The sequence below is a fragment of the Anser cygnoides genome, chromosome 18 (assembly GCF_040182565.1).
Source record: "Anser cygnoides isolate HZ-2024a breed goose chromosome 18, Taihu_goose_T2T_genome, whole genome shotgun sequence".
Taxonomy (NCBI): Eukaryota; Metazoa; Chordata; class Aves; order Anseriformes; family Anatidae; genus Anser; species Anser cygnoides.
In genome coordinates this window covers 4,417,683-4,445,334 of record NC_089890.1, presented here as the reverse complement: position 1 = coordinate 4,445,334, position 27,652 = coordinate 4,417,683, and the positions used below count along the sequence as shown (strand labels likewise).

At 47.2% G+C, this 27,652-nt stretch overlaps 1 protein-coding gene across 7 annotated transcripts in view; it reads left to right on the top strand.

Moving 5' to 3' along the window:
• The window catches only part of CLIP2 (CAP-Gly domain containing linker protein 2), an 80,963-nt gene extending 54,751 nt beyond the window's left edge, over positions 1 to 26,212 (top strand). For 6 of the 7 annotated variants that reach the window (XM_048068096.2, XM_048068095.2, XM_066979403.1 and 3 more), the window contains exons 7-17: positions 843 to 946; positions 3,367 to 3,427; positions 7,718 to 7,822; positions 9,423 to 10,367; positions 14,012 to 14,069; positions 15,694 to 15,777; positions 16,201 to 16,357; positions 16,858 to 17,017; positions 17,610 to 17,795; positions 21,499 to 21,561; positions 22,191 to 26,212. In XM_048068096.2, coding sequence (XP_047924053.1) covers positions 843 to 946; positions 3,367 to 3,427; positions 7,718 to 7,822; positions 9,423 to 10,367; positions 14,012 to 14,069; positions 15,694 to 15,777; positions 16,201 to 16,357; positions 16,858 to 17,017; positions 17,610 to 17,795; positions 21,499 to 21,561; positions 22,191 to 22,202 — 1,935 coding nt within the window. In that variant the 3' untranslated portion in view covers positions 22,203 to 26,212. The remainder of the gene's footprint in view (positions 1 to 842; positions 947 to 3,366; positions 3,428 to 7,717; positions 7,823 to 9,422; positions 10,368 to 14,011; positions 14,070 to 15,693; positions 15,778 to 16,200; positions 16,358 to 16,857; positions 17,018 to 17,609; positions 17,796 to 21,498; positions 21,562 to 22,190) is intronic. The other variant, XM_048068098.2, reaches the window with a different exon arrangement.
• The last annotated feature ends 1,440 nt before the right edge of the window (positions 26,213 to 27,652 follow it).

The following is a 27,652-nucleotide window of genomic DNA, read 5'->3' as shown; positions in this document are numbered from 1 at the left end:
GGTGGAAAGCAAACTCACTCCCCTTGGCCACCCACTCTGGCCTTGGCTGTGACTGCATTGCAGTGTTTTTTGATGCTGTCAGACACTGCTGAGGACACCAGCTCAGTTCTTGCACGTCACTGCTTTCCTGCCAGAGGGGAATGCTTCGATCACATTAACGGAGTCATCAATCATAAGGAAAACAGGCTGATTGTGTAAGGATTTAAATAGATGGTATTTTATCCACTTGAGTGTTTAAAGAAAAGAGCTACAGGTTTATGCTATTCATCAACGTATGGCTCTTTAACCACTGCTCTTGCCCTGAATTCCTTGCTTGTGTTTATAAACCCAATGCAGCTACCAGGGAGTAGGGGTGACGCTGTATATCTTTCTGTGTTGGGCCATACCTGCCTGTCAGAAACGGAGCAAAAAAATGGCAAATCAACTGCAAGCTGAAATCTTCCTTGTGTAAAATATTTCCCAGTAATTAACAGTAACAAATGAATTCATGCAATTCTGAAATGACTCTTGCTTCATGACCAGGGCAGAACCAGATCTGGCAACCCTGGGCCAGGTTTTCAAAACTGTTCAGGCTTGAAGTGTTTAAATCTGATCAGAGCTGGATTATCCAAAGTGTTCGAGTCAGGCTGGTGCTGAAACACAGATCAGATTTACAGCTGGAGTAGATTCAGCAGTTTTTTTGATGCTTATACTGGGCTTTTTGGAAAATCCACCTTCTTAAAACAGCAGCTTCTGAAACATCATCAGAACCTTCTGTTCCCTTGTTCTGATCCTTTTTTTTAAACAACTCTGAACTTCAGACATGGTTAACTTTTGTGACTTGGGCTCTTTTACCACTGCAGTATGTCACAGAGGCAGAGGGAAACCTCCAGCGGGCACGAGCACTGGTGGATGGAATGCAAAAGGAGAAGATCGAACTGCTGAACCAACTGGAAGAAGAGAAGAGGTAAAACAGGAGTGAATGGGTGTGGGGGAGCTGAAATCATGGGGGAGATGAAGCTTGTACCCGAGAACATCAATGGTTGGATCTAAGGAGAAAAAAAAGTTACTAGGAGGGTCATCTTTGGATGTCTTCTCATATTTTAAATATGCTGTGCTCCTCTGTCTTGGCCACTGCAGTCTGCCTGCATGGAGGAAAAGGTGGTGCTGCTTTGAGTAACAAGTTCAGAACAAGGTTGCTGTAGTTGCATATCTGGAATGACTTATTTAGGGATGGGCGTCCAGTACAGTGACTTCTCCTATTTGTTGACAGCCTGCTGCTGATCACAAATGAACAAGGGAATATTTCTAGTTATTCTCATACGTTCCTGTCTTAAGGTTCTTAGAGGTCACTCGATGCTGTATTCTCCTGTTGGGGTTGCAGTGAGCTGATTTTTTGTGATGTGAGCAATATCAGGGTTTTTGAATGCGCTCTGCTGAACCTGGCCCCTGTTGCAAAGTAACTGAAAGGCAGGAGACAAACAGCCAGGACAGCTCATGCTTGGCACGGTGGCAGCTCTGCTTCTCTGCCAAAAGATGTTGCATGGTCGGACCCGCTTCCCTGCCAAATGCATGTAGCGCTTCAGACAAAAGACATTATCAGCTTCCATTCCTGATTATGACTCCAAGCTGCTGGCACTCGTGTGAGGACCCTGGTAAATATTTGACAGGCTGCTTGCATGTCCAAGGGCATTTGACAACGCCAGTGTTGCATTGACAATACAGTGTGGGCAACTGTTTTATAGACCACTGCCAGCTGAAGACCAAATAGCTGTGGTCTCCTGCTGGGCAGTGAAGTTACTGAGGGTTTCCAACCTTCTTCCCTGTTTTTTGGTTCCTGACACAGAGCAGGGAGAAGCAGCATTATTAGTCTGAAAGAATGGAGGGTTCTGGTGACACCAATAATTTTGGAATTTTGTACCGTAACCAGACTGAGCCATGTCACTGTGTAAACTGAAATTGCTCAGTAAAGAAGGGAATTCGGTATCAACAAGGAGCAAAGCCTTTTGCCTTCAGGTGTTCTGGGTTAACAATATAGTATAAAATAACAGTATTGAGTTATAAAGAGAACTCTGCAGGCTGGGCAATCCCAGGTCCCCATACTTTCTCCACAGTGTGGCTTTGCTAAAGACTGTTTCTTTCCCCATCTATTTGTTGATGTGCTGCTAATCTTGCAGACGTTCCTCCTGAGGAAGGCAAGTCATACTGCAGTATGGCCTTGCCATTGTGTGATTCGCTGCCTCCCCATGTCCCAGAGGCCCCATCTATGTATGTATGATGATGCATACATTTCCTTTTTGGATAAGAGTGAAGATCTGCTTGTCGTTTTTGGAGGCCAATTGCTCCATATATATAATTGAACTCTCCAGTGGGAATGGAAAAACATTTCTGTGTATTAAGTAACTGGGGAAAATAAACTGAAAATGGTGTGGGTTTCAATTGAACAACGCTCCCTGAAGATGAATTGTTGTTTCGTGCACAAGTCTCTGTGTTCCCTGGGTAGGCAGCTCACTTTCCCAGCTCTAGGAGGCCCTTTAACCCAAGACAGCTGAGCTATTTCCTAAATATCAACAGATGCCTCCTCTAATTAGAGGAGGTTTAGACAAGGAAGCTTGTTTATGAAGTTAGATATGTACACCCACAGCTATTTTTATCTGTAACTGAATCAGAGTCCTTACATCTGGCTACCAGTGCAACATCCTCATTATTGCCTTTTTTAATCAGTGAAGAGAACAAAGAAGGATGAGTTTAGCAGGAGATTGAATTACTTTGAACAGAAAATCCAATCAAGATACAGACTTTGCAAAAGACTCTGAGGCACTTTTGAGTTCGTGCGTGGGGTTTTATGCGTATTTATACGTGATTGACCTGTACAGCCTCTGAAGGTTTTTCTGCCAAGGTAGCTCACCATTTCCGTGTTGTGGCAACATGAAGCATTGCTCACCCTCTGCCAAGAAGGCAGAGGCTCTGATTGCCCTGGAGTATTTTGTATGGACCATTTGCGTTTGGCACAGGAATTGCCCGGTGCTCTGCTGCGAGATAACAGGGTCTAAGTAAAACAGTGAAAACTGTGGCTTTACTATTTTCAGGATCCCGGTGTCAATGAACAGCAGTTGTGCTTGCTGAGAAATAGTACAGCAGGACCAGCGTGTCTGGGAGCATGTACCTTACAAAAAGGCAAATGCTTGCTATGCATAGGCTTGCTTAACTGTCTTGCTCCTTGTATCTTGACGTTTAGCTTCTGCAGAGTTGTTGATATATAAAGCTTGCATCATTTTTTCTCAGCTTTTTATTGTGCAGGGAAGGCCCATGTGCAATCGCTGCCTGTAGGTGGGATGCTAATCTGGGTGTCACTGGTAACTTTGTCTCTCCCTTTCCCTTCCGCAGGAAAGTGGAGGACTTGCAGTTCCGCGTGGAGGAAGAATCCATAACGAAGGGGGATTTGGAGGTAAGCCCCCTCACCAAAACCTGAAGTTGCACATGTGGCCTTACGTTAGTAATTTCTGCCACCTTTTGTTCAACTCTGAACAATACAGTTCCTTTAGTGACCTGCTGCAAACACTGCGGTATAAATTGAAGATTGTTCTTTGGTATGTTGCCCAATCACTAGTAATGCCAGGAGATGCCTAGAATTAATCCCAGCCAGCCAGCCTGGCTATGAATGTTGCCATGAGTTGCCAAGCAGTGTTAAAAACTGATTATCCGAATGCATTTTAACGTATGTTTTTCCACTGTAGAAGTGATTTGACTGCTCAGTCACTGTCCCTGCTGTGTCCTGGTAGAGGTTAATGGGCACGTTCAGTCTCTCAGGTGAGAGATGCTATTCCATTCGAGCCCAATGCCATGTATTGTATGACCTGTAGTATCCTCCTGTGGAGTCCTCTGCCCATGGGGTTTGACACTAGAATACCCTTTGGTTTGGAAAGGCTGGTGGTCTGAGCAGTGCTGCTGCAATGAGTGTTGTACAAACTGGAAGTGGTGTTAGGAGCTTGTCCTGCCTGAGCATGAGACTTTTCAGTGCAAAGAAAGAAAAGGAAATATTTCTGTGAAGGCAAGGGTCTGCTCTAAGTGTGTAAATTGTGGGATTTCTCTTATCTTCAGCTAGAGTGCTAGGTTAGTAACAGCCAGAAAAATCAAAGGACATGCATCAGTCATATCAATAACAGGCCAGAAAATTGTGAAAACTAAGTAGTGGAGCATGTTGCTGTGGCTTTGACCCTCTTGGTTTAAACCTCTCCTCTTTATCCAGAAGAGAAAGCAGAGTAATGTGTTGGACAGGGTATAAATCAGCAATGCACTGATAGCAGACCTTTGCTAAAGGACAAGTGCAGTTTCTGTCTAGTCAGTGAGTACCAAATCAGGTTTCTGTTGATTCCTGAGGTCTTTAGATGATCAGTTTCCCCCAGTGCTTTAGAGAAGGGTGATTGATCCATCAGTCACTTTGAAATAAGTGAATCATCCCTGTGTAAGCTTTAGGTGTTTAAGACTAGTTGTGGAGTAATGGCAATGGAGCCAGGGTTAGCTAGCAGGTGTATATATGTATTTTTTAAGTACATGTTCTAGCGAGATGGTAAGCTGCTGTGGCATAAACGCTCCTGTGACTGCAGGTCCCAAACTGGGGATAGATCTGAATTTCAATGGGTTTGGAAAGGAGCTGCTTTGCCATGAGGATGTGACCAAGCTTCTTGCAGGCTGACAAAGTTCAGTCCCAGCTTCCACCTTCTGCTCTGAGAAACAAATACCTTCTTGAGAAAGAGTCATGGAGCAGCTTGGTTTTGGGGCAATCCACAGAACTGAGGGTTTCCCCAGGGGTCCAGCACCAGTGGCGTTGTAGGAGGATTTGGCTGTGGTTAGTGTTTATATCCCGTACTGTCAGATTTGGGTGCTCAGACTGGGTGATTGTCCCCCTGGAGTTTAATTCTCACCTTCATTGTTTATTGTGGAAACGGTTGGGATTTCCAGAAACAAGTAGATCACTTAGCAGATATCTCTGATTGGAAGGCAGGGTGGTAAGTGCTCCTTCCTGTTGCAGTATGTTTCCTGGGAAATAGGTGTTCTGACATCCTACATCCTTCTTGTAGTCACTACAAAGCCAGCAGCTGCCAGCACAGCTCCTCGCATCCCTAGTTAGAGGTGAATTAACCACTGAAATACCAAAAGCAAAACCCAGTGACGGTTGTCTCCCCACTTAGGGTCTTCCAGCCCTCTTACACCAGGAGCCCCTCAGCGTACTGGGAGGTGAGTGGTTTGTCTTGCCCCAGTTTCTCACCAGAGGCTGTTCGTAGCGCCTCCGTGGAAGGCAGTTAAAGGCCATACCAGGCATGATGGTAAGAAAATATTATCCGCTTCTCCATGGATCTAGGGTTTCCCTATAGGACAGTATCTTCCGTGACACTCGGATTAGATTTGGAATTCTTCAGCATTTGGAGATATGGATCCAGTACTTGGACCTTTAGAAAAGAGGAAGGAGCTGTGCATTTAGCCTTGAAATGTAGTCATGAACTCAACCCTCTTGGTCCTGGTTGGCAATGCTGATGCTGGAGTACCTTGGAAGGTGGAAAGCAGTGGCAGAAAGGGGGCTGGGGACAACATGACTTGTATGAAAGGCTTTTTATGGTAGAAGGCTTGTTATAGGAAACATTAATCTCGTCAAGGAACAGTCTCATGGAATCTGTGTGGTACTTTGCACACCAGTGGGAAATCTTCTTGCTCTCAGCCTCAAGTTAGTAACCCTAAAATTCAGATCCAAGCTTCCTCAAAGTGCAGGGAAACTTTGGATTTGCGAGTTAGCCCTACTGACTAGGAAAATCGATTTGCATAAAATACAAAATAACACAGGACTTCAATGCAAATCTTAAATAAAGCCATATTTAAGGACTGTAAAACAGTTGATCTAATTTTCTTCCCTGATTTTTCTCCTCCTCTATTTTGATACATTTTTCCCGACTTGGAAAATAGCAGGATTGGTAGACACTGAGCAAGAATGCCAGGTGGAGCTGGGGTAGCTTGATTGGAAATTTGAGTGCCAATCTCAGGAATCTTAAGAAAGTCTTTTGGGGAGAATCAGAGATTAGTTTTGTAATAGGTTGACATCTTCAGGTAGCTTATATCTGACTTGCTGCCACCAGTTAAGGTAATTTCAAAAGTATACATTGCTGAAGTTTCACTTAGGAATTCTGGGCAAGTGTAAATTGATGAAAATTCATTAGTGTTAACAGAATAATTATCCCTGTAAATAAAATCAAGCCTGGAGCTCCATCTTAGGATGTGGATCTTAAGCTGTGTAGAGAGTGGGAGAAGCCACTCAGTTCAAAATTAAATTTTCTTAATTTTCATGAATTAGGATGAATTCAATCAACTTTTCTGTGAGATTATCTGGGGTGTTTGATAATGTCTGGGCTCTTGAGACCAAATCTTTTTCTTCCTTTGGGGTTCAAATAGGCCACATAAAATGTGGAATAGTCTGACTATATCTGGTAGTTGATCTTTACCTTCTGTGAATGCATGTAAAGTTATATCTTTCGGGCCGTAAGAGAAACATGGGTTTTTACAAACTTCAGTTCCTATTATTTTTAGACAACTAGCTAAAACTTGGTTTAAAAAAAAAAAAAACAAAACTAGAACTGGTTCCAGTAGCAAGAGCAGAAAGCAATTAATTTTATGGAAAATAAAAGGTAAAAAAATATAGTTCTGATCAGAGTGGTTTGTTTTTTGGGGGGGGAGATCTAGTTTAATTCAAAGGAATATGTTGGTTTTGTAAGCTTAAAAAAATAAAAATGCAAAGGCTGGAGTTTGCATGCATTTTTCCCGTGTATTCCCCTCTTTTATTTATGGGAAATTTCACATGATATTACGGCGGTCACTGTGGATTCCTGAAGTTTGCCACCAACTACCACTATTTGGTACTTCTGCTTTAAAGGGAAAGAGTCCTGAAGCACTGCACTGAGTCAGTGCTCTGGGATTTGGGCAGGTTATATAAACTTGTGTGTGTAGCTCACTCATCTGTGTTTTGTTGTTTTTTATTTAAGTTGTCTTTTGTACAAGGCTGTTTGTTTAAAACCACTTTGAAATTCATAGCAGTCCTCTTCAAACCTGAAGCACTGATTTATATAGCAGTGTGGTATCTAAATTTTTTATTTACTTCCAGTGCAGCGTATCTTTGGTTTTAGCAACCTGCTGTGTACAGTATGACCTGCTTTTTTTCCGCCTAGTGCGGGGTTCAAGCTGTCTCCGGAGCAAAAAGAGGAGGGGAACTTGCAAGCCTTCTCAGTGTGCCTTGTGATTTTTCTTGAGGAGAATGGAGAATCCTTGCAAGGTCTTTGCAGGAGAATCCTTGCAAGGTCTTTGCATTCTCTTGCGTGGTGCAAGGGCCTTGTACTGGTGGTCCTCAGCGGTGGAAGCTTTGCTTTTTAGGAAGTATCTTCAGTACAGCATTGATGCAGGAAAACAGTGAAGCAGCTTGTTAATGCAGAGGGATGTTTTCCCTCCACAGATCCCACTTTCTTGTGAATAGCCTCTGTGAGTACCATGTAAAATCCCGTGGTGATCACTTTCTGTTTGGTTGGATTTCTCCTGCTTGTTTGGATCTTTATTCTCCTCCTGTTGTGAACTGCCTTTCCTTGTCCTGTACACTGAAGATGATGTTGCAGCCTTCTCTTTCCCTCTCCTCTCCTCTCTCTCTCCCCTCCCTCCCCTTTCCCATCTCCACTGTTCTTCTTTTTTCCCCATGTGTGACCAGACTCAGACGCAGTTGGAGCATGCCCGAATACGGGAGCTCGAGCAGAGCCTGCTGTTTGAGAAGGCACAGGCTGAAAAACTCCTCAGAGAATTAGAGGACACCAGGGTAATCCGCCCCCACTTGCCCTGCCTGCAGAGCGGCGCGCTTCTTCCCCGTGCTGATGCTCATGACGCCTTGCTTTGGGTTTCTTTTTTGGTTTGTGTTGTTGATGTTGATTGGTTTTGGCTTGAATTTAGGCTTCCCTGGTTTTTGTTTGGTTTGATTTTTATTTGCTCTCTCTCTCTCCTGGACGTGATAGCACTATATATATCCTAGCTTTGCTGCTTGTGGGGAGGATTCATTTCTCAGACTGAGTTTGCTTCTCTGCCCCATGCCACCATTTGACCCATGAGCTCTTCACAACTCATCATTCAATTAACATGCCGGAATAATACCTGCAACCCTGCACAATTCATTCTGCCTAGAGGCTCCCCGAGGCTGCGGCAGGAAATAACATTGCAATCAGCATTCCCTGTGCCCCCGCTCCAGCCGTGGGAGCTGCGATTTGAGGTGGAGGATAGCAGTGGTGAGTCCAGGTGGAGCAGCTCTGATCCTCAGCCACGCTGAGCCAGCAGCAGGATGTGCTGCCTGTATGAACTGTGTGCCCAGTCCTAAATGCAGCCCCATGTGGGGAAAAAAAGCTTTTTCATGCTGTTGTTGTGCGGTGTGGGAAGCAGCGCACTTGCTCCGGTGAGCCTGCTTCCCATATAATGGATTTGTTAGAGTTGTGGAAAACGCAAATGTGGGGTTTTTCCAAAGGGCTAAATGGTTCGAATGCCCCTGTGCCCATCTAAAAGCAAAAACACCCAGCCTCCCGGGCTGGCGGGTTAGCGGGGGAAATGGCGAATGAAATGGAATTGATCGCTTGTGTTTTGACACTGGAAGATTCACTTGGTTTCTTGGTTTCTTCAGCCTTTTTCTAATATTTCACTCTGTCAAATCTCCTCTTCTATGTCCATCGCCACAGCACGCTGAACTCCCTGTGACCAGCAGGTAGTTCAGCCCCGTTAGGCTGTGTTCAGACTGTCAGGCACCAACCCACAGACCTTGTGCTCAGTGTTAACCATGGCTAGATTTATTGTCTTGCATCCTCTAGCCTTCTGTGTCATTTTTTACTTTGCTAATAAACTCTAACAAGTACTCATCTGTAAAATCCCTTCTCCTTTTTACACCAGGGTAAACAAATTACACTGCAGGTGTGGGGTCTGTAGGCTGAGGATTGCTGAGCACGAAAGGAAACACAATATGTTTAATGCTGGTTTCAATGCTTGTGATACTCCTGCATGTGCAGTCACATTTCCTCTGTGCATCATCTGGCAAGATGCCTGGTCTGGAAATATAATGGCCTTTCGGGACATTATTTTTCATAAACTGCTGTTGCTGCTCTCTAGCAAATTTCAAGGGTTATTTCAAAGGTATGTGTTTATCTCTTGAGAATAAGAGGTTCCTATTCGAAAAACAAATTGTAACTGGCACAAAGGCATAGCAGTTAGCTATAATTACCCTGGTGCAAAACTGTACTCAGATTGGAGGGCGCTGGGTTTTCTTTTTATTTGAACCTTGACTAATGTACTTTGGATTTACTTCCACTGAAGCACGTTTGCTAAAGGGAAGAGGGCAGCGATGAGAGGTGGGCACTGACTTTGTCTTCTCTGTCATGTTGCAGCTAACCACGGTAGCGGAGAAGTCCAGAATCCTGCAGCTGGAGGAGGAGCTGAGCCTCAGGCGCAGCGAGGTGGACGAGCTCCGGCAGTGCCTGAGGAGCTCTCACCAGGCAGAGGCTCCCGAGCATCACCTTGGCTTGCAGTCAGAGGCTCTTCGGTTACGTGATCAGCTGCTGTCTGCCAACAAGGAGCACCAGAAGGAGAGCAGCCAGCTAAAGGAGAAGTATGAGAAGACACTAAAGAAGTACCAGCAGGAGATGGAGAAGCTGAAAGCCATCAATGAGAAGTATTCACAAGAAATCGTTGACCTAAAGCATAAGGTTCAGCAAGCCACTAACGAGAACATGGGGCTCATGGACAACTGGAAGTCCAAGCTGGACACATTAGCTTCTGACCACCAGAAGTCTCTGGAGGACCTCAAAGCCACACTGAACACTGGCCCCGACACCCAGCACAAGGAGATCGTGGAACTGAAGGCAGTGGTGGAGAGTATAAAGATGGAGCACCAGCTTGAGCTGGAGAACCTGAAAGCAAAGCATGACATTGAGACAGCTGTTCATATAAAGGAGAAAGAGAGCCTCAAACTGAAGTTGCAGGAGGCTGTGGATGAAGTGGAAAAAAGCAACAGCAACTGGAAAATGCAACTGGAAACCAAAAGCAATCAGCACCTTCTTGAGCTCCAAGATATGAAGGACAAGTGTCGAGATGCGGAGCTGAGGGTGCATGAACTGGAGAAACTTCACAGTGAATATAAAGACCAGACACAAGCAATAGCTTTCTTGAAAGAGCAGATTTCTTTAGCTGAGAAGAAGATGTTGGACTATGAAACGCTACAGAAAACAGAAGCCCAGAGCAAACAGGAGATCCACAGACTGCAGGAAAAAGTGCTTGTCTTAGAGAACAAGCTGCAGTCCATGGAAGCCCTGCATCCTTCTCAGCATGCAAATGTATGCTTTTCGGGTCACTTTGCTTATTCGTTATCACTGTTAATAACACTTCCTAGGGGTAGTGCTCAGCTGCGGTCTTGTGCAACTCACTGAGGCGTCTGTGCCTCAGAGTATTTGGATGTTTTTAATTTCCATTGATAATGCTTTTTCTGCAGAGCATCTCCACGTTGAGGGTTTCTTCCCATTCTTGAAAGCCAGTACAGTGGCACGGGTAGAAAAGTGAGAGTCAAGAGAAGCAAGTGGGCCACATCTGGGTTTGAGGCCACATTAGTTCTGTGGCAGCAGAATAGGGCTGTCACGGTTTGGTAGAAGCAGACTCATTCTGAGCAAGCAGCGTTCTTAGCTGGAAAAGCATCATTTCTACGATAAGTCTGTCCTCCAAGGAGCTGCAGCAGCCTCGGTGCATTATCAAGCAAGGCCCTTTAGGGGTAGGTGGAGGACAGGGTGAAAGAAGAGGCATTGCCCATGCTGAGAGAGAATGCACGGCCTGCTCAGCGCGTGGAGCATGATTTGAGAGCCTCTGTTAGGGGGACTGAGCCGATGTGTTGGATGAAAGGTGTGTGCCAGCAGTGTGGCCTCGCAGCATATTAAAGAGACAGGGCAAATGCTGCCTGTGAGGATTGCAGCGGAAATGCTGCTAGCAAGGGTCAGGGTGACACCAAGCCTGGAAAATAAAATTGAACGAGAGTCCTGAGCCTCCCAAGGAAGGCTAGAATAAAAGCAGTAGTAATATAAGGAGGTCAATTTCTTTTTTGTGACCTTTGTGTGGTTTTGAGTCTTTCTTTTGGCTGTTTGCCATGGGATGTGATCCTGGCTTTGTGGCATGGCAGAGGGACACGCGTTTGTTCATGGCTCTCTCACATCTTCTGCTCTAGAGTGAAGTGGGGAGATTGCCGCTCCCGGCTCCAGACTGGACCCCTCTTTGTGTTTGGCTTTTGCATGAGCTAAAAGACAAGTTGCAAGTTGGCTCCGTGGGGATGAGGAAAATGAAAACGAGCCATGAAATGCGCATGTTTTGAGAATATTCATTTGGTGTCTGTCACTGGGGATACAATCTGTTCCGTGTCGAGGTGTCAATGAAGTGAACATAATGCCTGTGTTTAATTTTCCAACATGAGCAGTCCCAGTGAAACCAGTCGCACTGCGAGGCAGCAAAGTCAAGCCCATGAATTACTGTTGGCCAAGTCAGAGCTTCGTGCCTGCAAAGAGACGTGCTCAGCTGGCTGGGAGAGGAAAGCCTGAGGAGGGATCTACAGCATTAGTGGGGTTTCAGGGGTTGCTCAACATATTTCCTCTAGTAAAGAGAGTCATGAACAATGAGTACAGCTGTGGCCCTGGGAGAAGCGGGTTGTTATTACAAGACATCACATATTATAGCCAAGATTTAAACAAGAATGAATGTAGAAGAAGAAACTGGAGGCTTGTTCCAGAGCCATTTAAATAAATGAGAGGGCTCAGGGGGACTTTATTGGTGTTGGATTAGAACCAGGGAGTCTTGAAATAATTATTTTAAGTGTGTGTCAATTAAAATCAGGAAAACATGGGAAGAAATGCATGGGTGAGAACTTTTTGAGTGTCATACGGTAAATTCTATTTTAAAAAGTCATAGCTAATTTAATGTGACTGTAGTATTAACTATCCAAATATTTTAAGCAAACAAATGTGTCTTGTGATTGAATGTGCCTTCTTTCCTTCAAGTGAGAGCCATAACTCTGTTTCCAAAGAGCTGTTAAACAACTTTCCATACCAGAAGTACATCAGGCAGGATATTTCTCCCCCCTTTTGGGTGTGCTCCTGTTTCTGCTAAAGCCGTATCCTGCAGCACACACAAGCTCCTGGGGCCTGACCTTGGGGCTTTCAGCAGCGGTGGCCGCAGCAGCTGCTGGATGGGAACCATGTGCTCAGGTCCCAAAGAAGGCTGCTGGCCCTGAAGAGGCTTCAAGTGCTGAATTTTAGCCTCTGCAATGGGAAGTTTGGGTTTTAATCGCTGCTGTCAGCTGTTAGAAGACATTGGCTGGTAGTTGCATGGTACCAAAATTGGACAGGTATCAAAATTTCTTGCTGATGGCTTACCTGAATCTATCTTTAGATGAAGCCTGGAATCTAGGAAATGGGTGTTAGGCCGTTGTGTGCAGCTGAACGGTGCTGTAAGGCAGAAACTGTTTGGTGCAGGGAGAAGTTACCCTGACGGGGGCAGAGGTAAAGTCTCCTGGGATGGGTCAGATCTCCTTTGGGCTGGGGATTGTGCAGTGGCCACCCTCTCTCCAGGCTGTTTGGGATTGCCATGGGATCTCCTAGCCGCTTGCACTGGCTCTGGAGAGATGTGGTGTAGGATTTTGTGGGAAAAGAAGAAGAAATGGGAAGGGATGCGAATGACAGGATCCCCACCTAGATGACAGCCTGTGCTTCTCGTGGGTGACCGTGCAGGACTGAAACCAACGTCCCTGAGAGCACACACACGTCTTATTGCTGTTGTGGCCTAGTCCCCGTGGAGCCTGGGCATAGTTTGATGCCATTTGTCTTGCTTTCTCATGGGACTGTTGCTTTAGAGCAGGAAGACAGGCAGTTTTTGTGCCCTTCCTGAGGTTTTCAACAATGCTGAGTGAACGCCTGCGGGGTTTTTATTGGCGTTATTAACGTTGCAGGCAGCGTGATTGTGTTGGCAGTCTTGTGGAGCTAAGCCTGTGTGCTTCATGCGCAGGGTACCTGCGGGTAGCGCTGTGTTACTCCAAGATGTCCACCTCACGAAGTGTATTTGCACCTGATGAAAAGAAGGATCTCTTCCATGTTCAAGGCTCACTGAGATGACAGATAAGATGGAGATCCTCAAGCATTGTTTTGAGTGGGGGAACTTGCAGCATTGGTGACAGTGGGATGTGTCACCAACTTGGGACAGTGTCACCAATGGGATTGGTGACAGAACAGTCATCCTAAAGGGTGTGTTTTATGGAGAAGTGCCGGACTAGGAGACTAAAATACTGATATACCTGCATTGCTGGCTGAGTCGAGCTGTATTTGCAAGGCTGTGAGCTCTGCAGTCACACTTTTTATTACAGTATGAGCAAAAGAGGGTGGGGAAAAGACAGAATCCTCTATCTGGACCAGTATTTGCTTTTAATCAATATCATTCATTATCTATTAGTTCTTATCAACATTTTATTGCTGTTCTTACAACTTTGGATGCAGTTAGATTCTTTAGAAGCCGAGGAAAACCTTGCCTGAAAGGCCTCAGGATGAATGCTGAGGAGCACTTGCAGCCTTTGTTTGGGCTGAATGTTGGCCATCGTTAGCCACAGGAGACTGGTCTGTATCAGAGCAGCTCTTCCATCGCTCTGAGCACGTGGAAGCTGGACCCAGAGCTTGGGGGGGAAGTCTGATCCCTTCTCCCTTTGGGGTGAATCACTGCTGTGCTCAGTCAGCTCTTGCTTGTGGGCACTCTCAAACAATAGCTGTTTACCTTCAGTAGTACCCAACTGTAGAAGCAGCTCCACAAAAGTCTTTGTTTCCCACTAAGAAGGATGTAAAACATCCTAACACAGATGCCAGGTAGACTTCTGCTTGGATGGGGCTTTGTGGCTCTTGGTTTTGCTTTGAATCCTCGGGTTAAGGGCTGTTCTATCTTTCATATTTTATATTTATTTCAGATGATTGAAACTAATGACATTTCAGAAGAAAAGATAAGGATGAAGCAGACTATGGAAGGTATGACACTGCTCTTTTTGTCATGGAGCACCCTGTCCTAGGGACCCTTTCTCTGACTTTCTGCTCTTGCAGGCACAGCTGTGTGAAAGGGGCTTAGGAAGTCATTTCATCTCCTATTTTGCTTCGTGGCATTTGTTGTCTGGCTCTTCTCTGCCCTCTAAACTGAGCAAACGTAGAGGTGGATGTTTGTTTTTGTTGCACACTCACCATGTAGGTGGTGCAGGTTGGAGACAGATCTGGGGAAATGGGCACACTCCACCCCATCAGGGATTTTACAGCAGGTAAAATGCAGTCACTAAATGTAATTTGTATCTACCATTAGCAGTACTCTCCTAGAAACTTTTCTTTAAGCTTACTAAAGCTCACTATAAATCAAATCCATCCTTTGAATAAAGCCCAAAGCTTATGCACTAAGGAAAATTGTGTAACATAGCTTTGAAACTGAATTGTGTTCAGCCTCCCTCACAAAGCTGTAACCCCTAATCCGAGCAACAGCAGGCCCGGCAAGGTTACAGCTGCATGGCCCCGGCAGTCTCTGGACCCTCGCTCTTGGGAGTGATGTGCTGCCACATTGCTGCGGGTGGCTTGGGTCTGGGGCTGTTTGGGGCTGATGCGAGGTGCTCCCAGGTCCTGTCTTCCCTTGTTCATTCCCAGGGGACTCGTTTCCTTATTCCTTATTTCCTTAGGATTGCTTTTAGAAGAGAAGTCTTTCCAGTGTAGATCACAAAGGTGATCTTAAACCACTAACTTGTCGCTTCTCTTTTCAAATGTGACTCGTGGTGTCATAGCTTTCTCTCAATTATGCACCTCTAAGGAGTCCATTCTCTGCACAGCCCTTTCTGAAGTCCCGCTAAGGATGTAGCAATCTAAACAGATTACTGTGACTCTCCCAGTAACTTATATTTTACCCAGTAGGAATTAGGTTAGTTTATGTTCCTCCGGTTTTGTGAATTCAGACGGGGGTGCTTACTCCTATTTCCATATGCTGCTAGTGCTTGCTATATATTAGTGTCTCACATCGCTGGTTTTGCAGGTACAGGACGATGCATATGTTGTACCAAATTGTATGCTGATTGACAAGGGATTGTGCCTCATGAGGGCAGAACGTAACCAGGTCCATCAGCCACCACTCTTATAATGCCCGCTCAGTTCGTGCTCATGTGGCCTCATGCTGAACGAACTACATACAGGATGTACTTTAAAAACAGACTTGAGCCTTAAAAGCATCATGCTTCAGATCTACAGCTCTTCAGTGTGGAAATACAGTTCCAGAATAAAAAAAAATATCTTTTGAAACAGTGTCTGCCTTCCAGTGCAGTAGGTAACCCAAGGAAATGTGCTGAAAGGTTTTTTATTTTTTTCCTGTGTTTTTTTATTAAAGTTTCATTCTTATTTATTTTTCCCCCATTGTGTTTTCTTTCTTAAACCTGTCCAATATGACCTCCTAGCTGTGTATCCTGCCTGCTAATGCCTGGATAGGGTGAGAGGCAGTGAGCAATGCCCCTGTCACACCTCCCGTCTGGCACTATGCTCCCTGACCCTAAACCCCATGCTCCATACCTTCCTGATTTGCGCAGTGTTTTCCAGGCTTCTAATCTCCCTTTTTCTTTTCATTCGCTTAAAGACCTCCAAGACAAGCTGAGTAAACGAGACAAAGAGGTGTCATCGCTGGTGTCCCAGACTGAAACCCTAAGGGCCCAAGTAAGTGGTAAGTTTCCCTAATCCTGTGCCGGTGGGAACAAGGCGTTTCTCTGCTCATCCTTTGTACTTTTGTTAATAAGGGCCCAGGTGCTCAAAGAGGCAGGTGTAAGACATGACACTGCCTGCCTGTTAGTGGGCATCATTGCCAAGAATTTGTTCAGGGGTTTCAGTCCGTGAAGAGAACAAATCCAGCAGAAGACATTTGTATGAAGCGAGGAGGGGTTTGGGCTCACTGAATGTTCACTGAATGTCAAAAGCTGAAAGAAATGGAGCTGGGTGTGTTGTCTGAGATCTCCCCTTAAGCAGGGCCAGATCCAGAGCTCACCAGGCCTGTGTTTCTAGAACTGGGAACTGGGGAAGGCAGAAAGTAGAAATGTGAGTAAAGAAATAAGCAACCTTTCTTCCTCCCTGTATCCTCTGCTTCTCTTAGCTTTGGAAAATAAGTGCAAAATTGCAGAAAAGAAGGCAGATTCAGTATTAAAAGAGAAGAAGAGGCTGGAAAGTGAGCTGGAAGCCTTGACCAAGAAAACACACGATGCTTCAGGGCAGCTGGTCCTGATTAGCCAGGAGCTGCTCAAGAAGGAAAGGTCAGTGTGTGGGCCTGAGGGACAGGAGCTGGTGACGGGGTGGGTGGGTGGTACGTGTGTTCAGAGTCCTGTAACTCACCCCCAAAAGAAATCTCCAGGTTGAACTGCTGAAATCCAGCCCCTAGTTTCCCTATTCATGAGGGAATTTGGTTAAAAACAGGGGCAATTGATTGCTGGAGGGATTGCCCTTTCACTGCTCATCAGGAGTGGCAAGACGCAGCTCAGTGCCCATATGGGTGCTGAATATCATCATCTACCAGTCAGCTGAGCTGGCTGCTGCCCTGCTGTGAAACATGGGGCCTGTGGGGGTCTCAGACTCTTCAAAGCTGGCACAAAGAGGGGGAGAGGAGATCTGGAGCCCCTGTAGAAGTGGGAGTTGGGATGGGTTTGCTGGTTTGCCTTTCCTGGGGTTTGTAGCAAAGGTGAGAGGGAGCCTGGCACTCCAGTGCCAGTGGTGTGCAGCCTCTGGAGATGTCTTCACCTCTTTCTGCTCCTTCCAGGAGCCTGAATGAGCTGAGAGCACTCTTACTGGAGGCAAACCGACACTCGCCGGGGCCAGAGCGGGACCTGAGCCGGGAGGTGCACAAAGCTGAGTGGCGGCTGAAGGAGCAGAAGCTCAAAGATGACATCAAAGGGCTGCGAGAGAAACTGGTCGTGCTGGTGAGAGCATCAAAACCAACCCCTCCTGGCTTTGGCCAGGGGTTTGGAGGGGTTCTGTGCTGTTCTGGGAGGATTTTAGCACTTCACCTTTACTCCAGGTTATGAGGCTTGCTGTCATTGCTAGTGAGCTTCTGATGGGAACTTCCATGACTCTCCCTGTGAGCTGTGGCCTGGCCTAGCAGCACCTCATTAAGCAATGAAATGTCCAGCTGTCCTCCACTGTTTCCCTGTTCCCACAGATTTTAGATCCATGGCTAAACAGGGCTAAAATCTTTGGCAGTAATTGAAAGCCAGTCAGTTTCCCCCATATTGCTTATTCCTAGATCAGAAGATGTGTAAAACAACATCCTCTAATTCCAGTGTACTTCAGTGGCCTCCAGTGGTTGAAACGTGAATAATTCGTTTGAACTCTGTTGGGAATAAATTTGAACTTCTGCTGGTTGCATTTGATATGATTGCCTTTAGAGTTGTGCTCTGACCCCATCTACTGTTGAAATCAAAACATGGTTATATTAGTTACTGCAAATTTGTGATGTTTTGTTTCTGTGGCTATAGTTTTGTATCTAAAGCTTTTCTCTCATCGTTTTATAAGGACAAGGAAAAATCAGTAACGGATCAGAGGCGATACTCCCTGATCGACCCCTCCTCGGAGTCAGAAGTGATCCGGCTGCAGCACCGGCTGGTCAGCACAGAGGACGTGCTGCGCAACGCGCTGGAGCAGGGCCACCAGATGGAGAAGCTCATGGAAGCAATGAGGCTTTCCTCAGAGAAAACACAGGTAGAGCACTCATTTCCCAGGTCACTCAGCCCTCGGCAGTCATCTGTCCTGAGCAATCCCCTGGGATCCCTCCCTGTGCTGTGGGAGGTGATGCAGTCAGCTGTTTTTTTTTCCTTTTGGCTAGAAGCAGCCTGGCAAGATTTTCTTCTCTCAGATGTTGTTTAAAACTAACAAAAGCCTTGCTAGTTGGTAATTACAGGTCCTTTTGTGCTCTGTAAGAATGGCTGCTAAAAGTGGTGTTTTGAGGAAGGTTGCAGTGTGAGTAACTGTTCTCTGTGTACAGTGATGTGGTGGCTGCATACCTCTGCACTACAGGCACAGATCTCATGAAGGATTTTGGGGAGAATTAAATTCACCCAGACAAGACTGCGTTTCCTTGCCCATGAACAATGGAAGAAAGTTTATATACAGGTTTTGCCATCTCTTTGAGAGAGAGGTAATGGTCTAGAGTACTCTTTGGGATGTGCTGTAGTTGTTTCCAAACAACTGTCTGAAGAGAGAAATATTTCTTTCTTTTGGATTTCAAAACAAAATAAATTGCAAGCCGTCATTAGGAAAATTTCTTAAGTGTCCTTATTCCTCCTATACTGTCCTTAACTTCCGTACTATAAGTGTTCTGAAGGACACTGTGAGTGTCCAGAACACTTATAGTACGGAAGTTAAGCATTTCTGCCATGTCTGTTCTTTGAGAAGGATTGTCTTGCAGTCCTCAAGCACAAACTTTAGAGGTGACTCTGGGAACATGTTTTCCATTTCTTTTATGAGCTCCTGGAGGCATCTGTATCTGATCTAAGTTTGCTTCTGTACCATTAATGTTCCCGTTCAAGTCACTCTTCTCTTCCTGACTTACTCTAGTATCCCTTTGCTTCTTCTGAGAAAAGCAAAACTGCTTCTGTTGTTGTCTTGCATCCTTCTTTGTGAAAATGAAGGCTGCAAATAAACTGATTCTTCATGTTTGGCCTCTTCTATCTCGTACCTGTGGTGTCTAAGCCCTGACCGATTCCTCCTGTGAAGTGACCTGCCCCTCATGCCAAGCTTTTAGCTTCATGTCCTTTTTTTCTCTTCCAGTTGTATTTTCTCTTGTCTGCAATCAGGTCATGGCCCTCAGAGGCCAGATACAGAGTGCTCCTCTGATACTTTCTCACTTAAATCCTGAACTGGAAAACTTCTTTCTTGTGCAGTAATGAGCTACAATTCGGGCAGACACCTTGGAATAGTACAGAACATGCCAGTAGACAAGGAGAACGGGCAGAGTTTGTTTCACCCAGCACAGGTGGGAGTTGTGGGGGGTAACCCGGGGTATCATGTACCCTCCTCTCTCACCATCTTCCCTGCAGTTAGCAGGCTCTCCAAACAGCTGTTTGCGTGGAGGAGAGCACAAGGTAAAAGCTGCAGCCCTGAAAGCTCTGCTGTCTCAGCTGAGCATCAGACTGCTGCAGACGGTCTCTTTATATCCCGCGGTGCAGCAGCCGTCTGCCAGCACCAGACGGGACAGCTGTAGTCGTGATGACAAGTTTGTGGCAGTCCAAGGCATGCTATAATCCTGTCAGTACCCCAGAGTTACTTTAGCTTCTGCTGTAATTGCTATGTGTCAAATGAAAATGCATCGTGACAACCTCATCTGTTGTAAGCTATGGGAGGGGCGGGAGAAGTTGTTCTCTGTTTGCTTTAATGCCGAGTCCCTTGAGAACAGGAAATCCTCCTGCTCACATTCCTGTCTCCAGAGGTGGTGCAGGTGGTAATTATTTTTTCCCCAACTGTAGAAAATAACTAATCTTAAATAAAGTGAATTGGAATGGACCTTATGAGGTCAGCTAATCTATCCCCGGTATTACTTTGATACTTTCATGCTGAAGAAATCCCGGAGATACAACAAGATAGTATTATGCTTTCAACTACAAACTGCGGTATCAAGAGACAGAGAGGGGATTACTGAGTGAAGTTAAGCTTCAAACTTCTATTGATGTCAGATTTTTAAAGTGTCTAAGTTACAAGGAAGTCTGGATCAAAGCTCTCTGGTTTCAGTATGATGTCTGTTCATCCTTTCCCCTATAAAGGGGAGTTGTTAACCAGGGGCTTTTGGGCTGAGCCTGGGGACATTGCTGGCCTAAAGAGATCGTGGCACAATGGTTTGGGAACTGATGTTTCTTCTCTAGAAGCCACATCTCTGCTCTAACCCATTCTGCACTACCTTCTGACCTCCTGTCTCCTCTCTGCCAGCAGCAGCTGTTGCCCAGGGATCTGGCTTGGCATTGCTCTCCCTTTGTCTGCAAAGCCTTCACAGCGTGCTCAAGGAGGAAATCTCTAATTACCACAAGCTGCTGCTGCTCTCCCTTTGCAGGCTTAGTCAGCCACTGCTCTGCAGCCCTTGATCTGCATGGCCGGCCTTGCTATTAGACGAGGAGGTGCAGGAGCTGAGGGAGCATAATGGCACTCTGTGTCTTCGTCTCATTGTCAGCTAATTGCTGCCTTGCTGCTTCTATGTCTGCAGCTGCAAAGTATTTGTCCTGTAATAGAGGAAGAGGCTCTTTCTGTTCTCCATGTCTTGGGAGACCCTGATCTTGCAGCTTTGCAGGAAATGACAAGGATTTGGCACTCAGACCTTTTTCTGAGAGAACTTGTAGTGATTGTGCAGGGAGCTTTTTTATTTAATTTGAAGCAAATTACACCACTTTGTGTTCATTATCGTGATCATGTACTGAGACCAAATTTCAAACCTGTTTCCTGGCACCTGAAAGCTGCTCAGTGTGCAGATTGGGTGTGCTGCAGGCAAGGTCGGGTATATTGCTTCGCACAAGGCCTGTATTTCCCCCTGGCCATGGGTGCAGTACCCCAAGGCTGAGTGACCAGTGGCATCATTCTTGCCATCCATCCAGACAAGCAGTGCAGGCTCTCAAAGCAGAGCTCAGTTTGTCTGGTTTTCCTGCCCAAGCTAACCCTCAGTTCTGTGGAACTGATTATGCACCTTCACGGTCAAAGCAAGAACAGTAGCTGGGACCCCTATATGATGGGTTTTAAAATATGATGGGTTTTAAACCTTGCGGTCTTGTCTCCCCGTAACTTCTGGTTTTGCTGTCACCAGCAATTCACCAACTGTGAATCTGATTACTGAGACCCCAGCAACTGACATCTGGCATGCTGTGTCTTCAAGCTGCAGCTTTCTTCCCTTGTTTGTGCTGGTTGTGCTGTCATTTTGAAGCTGAAGGGCTCCATATTATCCCTCCTAAAGAAACATTATAAATGTTTAAAGTTCTTGTGCTTTCTAAAGATAGAACAGCTTGTCCTGGCTGCCAGACTCGTCCCCAGAGATGGGAAACGGGGAACGGCAAATGTCCTTTTTGCTGCTGTGATGTTCCCTGTGCTGTGTTTTGCAGCTAATGCTGCCCTTGGCTGATGGTTTGTTTACCAGGATTTAAGAGTCAGAAGTGAAGAGCCGCTCTGTGTCCATGTAGGAACTCGGGGGATATTTTATAGCTGGGAAGGACACAATCCCCCATGTGGGGATTGGGCCAGGATGCAGAGGTCAGGAAATTTCTTGCCAAAGTTGATGTGGGATTTTTGCATTCCCTTTTCCTTGCATGGAGTGGCTGCTGAGTGTTGGGCTGCTAAGAGAGGAGAAGGCGGTCTTGCCAGACCTCAGCCCGCATAGGCAAACGCTAGGCTCGGTCTCTCTTCAGTAAATATTGTCTGTTCTCTGTTGCAGACTGTTGGAAATTCTGGGTCTGCTAATGGGATTCACCAGCAGGATAAATCCCACAAACAAGAGGTAAGCTATAAGCAGAATGTTGCTTAAAACTGTGACTGCTTGGTGTCATTTCTTGCCTGCTGTGCTGGGGACAGGGCTTGAATGGAGGCAGGTCTGCCAGCAAAGCTTGACCATGTCATTTCCAGTGAGAACACGGGGCTTTGCACAACCCTGGTTCCCGAGTGTGGTGGGAACATCATCTTACTGTTAAAAGTTCTCAGCATCATCAGGAAGATGCTAGTGAGAGGCATGCTGAGGGACAGTAGGTCCTTGCTCTAGGGGAAAGCACTTGGAAGAGAGCTCTTCCATCTTCTGGGTCAGTACCTGTATGACTCCTGTCGGGATCAGCTAGGACATGCCCTTTACGTGCCAGCCTTTAAATGGGTGGCATTCCTGGAACATGCCCTGTTGATGTCCCCTGTTCTTTATGATGTAGGGCACGAACTGTAGCCTTAAGCTTCATGTCCTTACAGGCAGGATGGCGAGCCTGAGGAAGAGGCAGTGTGGCCTACTGGGCAGTGCAGGGGGTCAGGGCATAATGAGCCTGAATTCCCTTCTCCTGGCATCCAATTCTGTGGCTTAGTTTCCCATTTTGTAAAAAGACCTCTGTGCTTCCTCTCATTTCACTAACTAGGTCTCTTTTCTTCCAGGAGAATCTCTGATGGAGAAGAGGTGGAGAGGATCACTTCATGCCAGTATCAGCTCCTGTGCCCAGTCAGGAAAACCAATACCACATCTGGCTTTAGCACCTCCAAAAGACTAGACACAGTATTTTCACTTTAAAGCAGGACAATGTTTATAATGTACTAACTGATGTAATCAGGACAATCCTGGAGTCCAGTTTTCCAAGACAGCCATTGTTCCAGGAGGAAGCAGAAAGATCTCTCTGGGTTTGGTACTTACCTGTATTGATTTTGACTGTGGAATTTGTATTGTTTGAGCTGCCCTTGTCCCACTGTCTGATGTGATCTGGGTCACAGCTGCCCCCGATGGTAGCTGAAGTGTCAGTGAGTCCCTGTAACCCCACAGGAACTGCAAAGGGATCTGTTTGTGGTGTTAAGCTCCAAAGCATGTGCCCAGAGGTAGCACGCTTCCCCCATGGTGTGTCCCTTCCCTTCCACCCACCCCAGTGTCTTGAAGACCTGCACAAGCGAGTGAAACCTGCTGGGCTGATGGTTCGCACCGGTACGCGTAGGCTGAGGAGGACGGGGTGTGGGGAAACGTCTCGTTCCTCGCCTGGCAGAAGACATTTGGTTCTGGAGCATGGAGGCTTCACTTAGTACTTGTATCATAGCATGTCATGGGAAATAATCTGGTTTTAGAGGGGTATTTATTTCATTTCTTACCCACTGCTGTGTGGGTAAGGAGCTGTGGTGGCTCTGAGATGAGGGGCAGGCACACCTCACTCAATTTTGGTTGGTCTCTCCCTGCAGAGAGGTCACTGGGCAGGCCCAATGATACCTGGGCCGCAGCCAGGCTGCCCGGCCTCGTCTTCTTGGTTCACGTTCATCTTTTTTGGGTCTCCTGAGCACCAGGCTCCACAGCCAGCCACATCCCAGCGTCACCAGCCTGAGGGCTCCCTGCTGGCTGCAGTCAGTGTGGGACAGGTGCCTTGAGGAGGTCGTTCCCTCCTTGCCTGTTTAATTTAACAGCTAATTGGGGGTTGCCTGCCCTTGGCTTTGGTATAGTGTCTGTCCCCTGCTTCTGGGAATGGAGGAAACTAAGGTGCTGCTGTGAGCATTCATGCAGGCTGTCTATATCTGATGGGTACAGAAATGCTGTGTGTGACATGAATACGAGCAATTGGAGCAGAAGGAATCCAAGTCTGGAGCCCGCACAGCTCTTGTGTCTGCGCAGGGCAGTGCAGGCCCAGGCAAGCACCCAAATTTGCAGTTGGGATCCTGAGCGTGCAGGTGGGTGCTGCTGTCTCCTTGTGCCATGACAATGGGTACTGGCTGGCTCGCAAAGGAAGCATGTGGTTTCTTTGGTCTTGTTCCTTCTTCTGGAGGCTTTTCTCCTCTCTGCATCTTTGCACCACAGCTCCTGGGGATATTAGGATGGAGTAAGAGGAGAATATGCTCTTAAAGCTGTGAAACAGCATCCTATGAAAGAGTCCAGTTCAGCTTCACTGTTTAATACTACAGGGAAAAATAATAGCAATATTTTACCAGGCTTCCCTTAGTGCCTGGCTCCTCCAGTTTTCAGAAGCTCTTGTGTTATGAGGGGACATCCGTGAATGAGAAGAAAAGAGGCCACTGAGAGGAGATCTGAGACACGGGGAGACGAACACCACGGCATGTCAGCTTCATTTCTTCTTGCCCTGATTTCCTATGAAACTGTGCCACTTCTTCTTAGTGGGTTGCAAGGCTGCATCCAGGCTGCGATATAGTGCTGGGCCCCGCTCACTCGCTGCAGGACTGATGAGCTCTCCCCCCACTCGAAGGAAGGAAGAGGGAGGGAGGTGACTTCAGGGGAGTAAAGTGGGTCAGAAAACATGGCTTAAATCTGGCTCGTGGGGGGGGGAAGGATGTGGGATTTAATTGGCTGGAAATGGTTCAAGTGGGATCCCATCCTGCCTTGTAGAAGTGTTTAATCAGTTCTTACTAATCACCAGGAAGATTACCACCAACCTGCCTAGCACTGGGATGTTTCAGGGGATAAAAATCCTTCTGGTTGGTGTATTCAACTCCATCGCTTCAGAAAATCCCAGAGAGCATTCCTTGTTACAGCTTGCAATAGCAAATACCTCAGCAGGAGATGCTGTCTTTAAGAATTTAGGGTTGGTGTTTCCCAAAGTTCTCCTGTTGGCTGAATGGCCCTGAAGTCACTGCCACAGCTCCTGGTGGCAGCAGAGCGGTGACAATGCTGGGTGCTCCTTGTCCTGCCGCCTGCCTCCAAGCCCAGGGCTTCCCGGACACCCATGGGTGTGAGAGCCCCTTCTGTTTCATAATTTATTTTCCACTTCCCTTGACGAACCTTTGGCTCCGCACAGGGCAGGATCCCCCAGGAGTGGTTCTGGGGAGCATGTAGGTGGCTCCACGAAGGAATTCCCGAGTCAGCACTGGTTCAGGCTGGGGGAGAAGCTGGCTCCTGCCTCCCCCCAGGGACCGTCCCCTCTGAGCGGCTCAGTCCCACGGCTCCTCCCGGTCAGCTCGGGTGAGACTGCAGGACAGCAGCAGATGGGTCAGAGCAGGTTTAAAGTTAATGCTGGTGGTCTTCTCCAGCTGTAAATAGCTGTGCTGTTCCCTACGGCTCAGCCAGGAGCTGATGGCACTTCTCAGCAGAGGCTGTGCCGAAAAGGGCAGCGGGGGGGAGCTGGGTCCCTTGTGTCCGCACCCCCCTTGAGGTGCAGGTCCATGGGAGCTGCTCCCGGGCACAGGACACGTTATCACACAGTCTGGGCTTCAGCTCACCCCTGTGAGGTGGCCAGGAGGGGGCTGGCCACCAGCCATGTCCTCCCTCACCAAAAGGCTTCCCAAGGATACCTGGCTCCGGTGGCCGCTCTGCAGAGGTTGTCAGAGACCAAACTAGGGACAAACTCGGAAAGGACAAGGAGATTCCCCGGCTCCTCTATTTATTTGTAAGTTTAATTGCTATTTTTGCCTATTTGTGGTGGTGTATAAAGTATTTCTCAATATTTGGTCTTACTGGCTTTGTTCTTTGGGGGAGGTTTCCAAGGGCATTGCAGCGCTGATGCACCCATCTCTTGTCGTTGGTCAGGGACTGGTTCCTGTTTGTGCCTTTACTCCCCCTTTGGCTTCAGCCACGCTCTTGTCTCCATCCCCGAGAGCCGGCAGGGGGCTGCGTCCCCCCAGCACGGGGCAGGCTGCGGAGCAGGAGCTTGTCCCGTGCCCGCCAGGCTCCTTGGCTCGCTACCACTACGGTTAGTGACAGATTTCTGCTGAAGGCTGAGAAATTCAGGTATATCATGGCTCCGTGCTGGGCAGGAAAACGTCCTGCTCCATCTTCAGTCATTTCTTCTATAACCCTCTTGACCAAAGGGTAAAAAAAAAAAAAAAAAAAAAAAATTAAAAAAATCAGTCTTGGTTGGTGATTTCAGCTTTATTCCTCCTGCAACAGCTGGAGACCTGGAGCAAGGGGCGGTACCCTGCTGCTGCCCTACTGCACGGTGGGGTGAAGGCACCAGCCCAGCCTTTACGGCTCTTGCCTACCCCAGCGGTTCCTCTGGCTTGCAGAAGAGGTGCATGAGGGTTTCAATAAAACACAGTAATGCAAATGACACTGTAAATGTCTTAACAAAAATTCCAGTACTCTGTTGTTTGGCAGCTTTAGCAGCTCAACACTATCTTGTAGGGAATTATTAATACACTAAGATCCTGTAGGCCTCATGTAAGTTACCAGAATAAAGGTGATACTAGATGTGTAAATGGATGATAACCTTTTACCCGTACAGTATGTATTACAAATTTTGTAGCTTAGTCATTTTTTGGCTATCGGATTTTGTTAGTATGATAAAAAAAAAGACAAAAAAAAAAAGGTTTGACTGCTAATGTCTATTTTGTTATGGTTCATTTTATTTCTTCCTCTGTACAAAAGCTGTACAAATCTCGGTCTGTGTAACTACTCCAGATATGTATTCATGTACCATCACCCCTGTCCTGGCTTGCTGGTGTGGTGAGCTCATTACTAAACAATAAACTCTGTGGCTGAAGTCAGGCACCTGCTGCTGCTCTCCCTCCCCTGGGATGAGAAGTGATGGGCACAGGCACGTGGCGCTGGCCCTGCTCCCCGTGCCCCAGGTAAGGACCAGACCCTGCATCCTCCCCACCTGTCGGCTTCTCCTGGCCCCATGGTCAGGTGTCTTTGAGCCGTGGGGTGCTGGGAAACAAAGGCAAAACTGCAAAAAGTTCGGGCGATTCTCTGCTCTAGGAAAAGAAGGGGCTGGAGATGGCTGCACGGGGAGCACAGGGCACGGTCCTCGTCCAGCTTTGCTCTGGGGCTGGGTGCTCTTGTGCTCTTTGCTGGGCGAGCCCTTAGCTGCTGTTGAGCTTGGGCCTGACTTGGCAGCACCCCAGGAAGCAAGGAAACCGCTGTTTGTCTGTGCTTCTCCAGCGTTTCCACACTCCCGTGGGCTGTAGGCACACGGATGAACACTTGCCCCAAGACGACTTTCCCAGTACTGCACCTGTCGTATGACTTAAGAGGAAAAGGTGCTGCTGCCTTGCTGCCTTCCCAGCTCTTTTTTTTTTTTTTGGTCCCCCAGATCCCTCTCCAGTGCCCTCTGGCACCAGGAAGCTTTAGGCTGTTCCTGAACAGGGCCTGAGGTTTGCAGGCCCTGGCCTGATCCCAGGGCCAGGCCCCAAGAAAACTGCACACAACAGGCAATGAAACCACGCCGCCAGGCAGCGTTATCCCAGGCAGGGCAGTAAATGAGCTGTAGGGTAGGGGCTGTGGTGTTTTCCTGCCTTTTTTTTTGGGGGGGGGGGGGGGGTTCAAAGCAACCTAGGGCTTTTTGCTGCTTCAGCAGCACCCTCGCCTTCTGCATTGCAAGGTGCTGGGGTCTCCTACAGTAGCTGGATGAGAGCAGCGGGGCCCTCGGTCACTGCATTGCTCATTTCAGGATCGGGGGCGATTGCATCCACCGACTGCGTGCTTCACTGGCTGGAAGGAGAATAATTCATTTGAGCAGAGGGAGGCTGGTGCCAGAGCTGCTGCCCCCTGAGCCACCAGGACATCCCCAGGCACCCTACCCCTGGGGGTCTTTTCCACATGTTTTTCTTCCACAGGCTCTTGTTCCTCACTGGTATCAGAGCTTAAAATGCTGCAGCAGCCCAGGAGGGTGGGCACCGAGACCTGCGTGGTGTGGGAAATGCTGCTTCCATCTCTCATTGAGCACCGATGTGTGTGCAGTCGGGTGCCCCAGCCCTGGTGTCTCACAGAGGTAACGCTGTAGCACACGCCTTTGTTTGCCGACATAACGTTTCCGTGCCGTTAATCGTTCGGCGAAGATTAATAAAACATGAAGTTTAAAGATGCCTAAATCGCGGTGGGGGAGCTGGTAATCTCTGCCAACAATAATATTTGCACTTTGTTTTCATCCTAGTGTGGAGCCGTGGAGCAGAGCGTGGGTCGGGAGCGGCAGCGCCGGGAG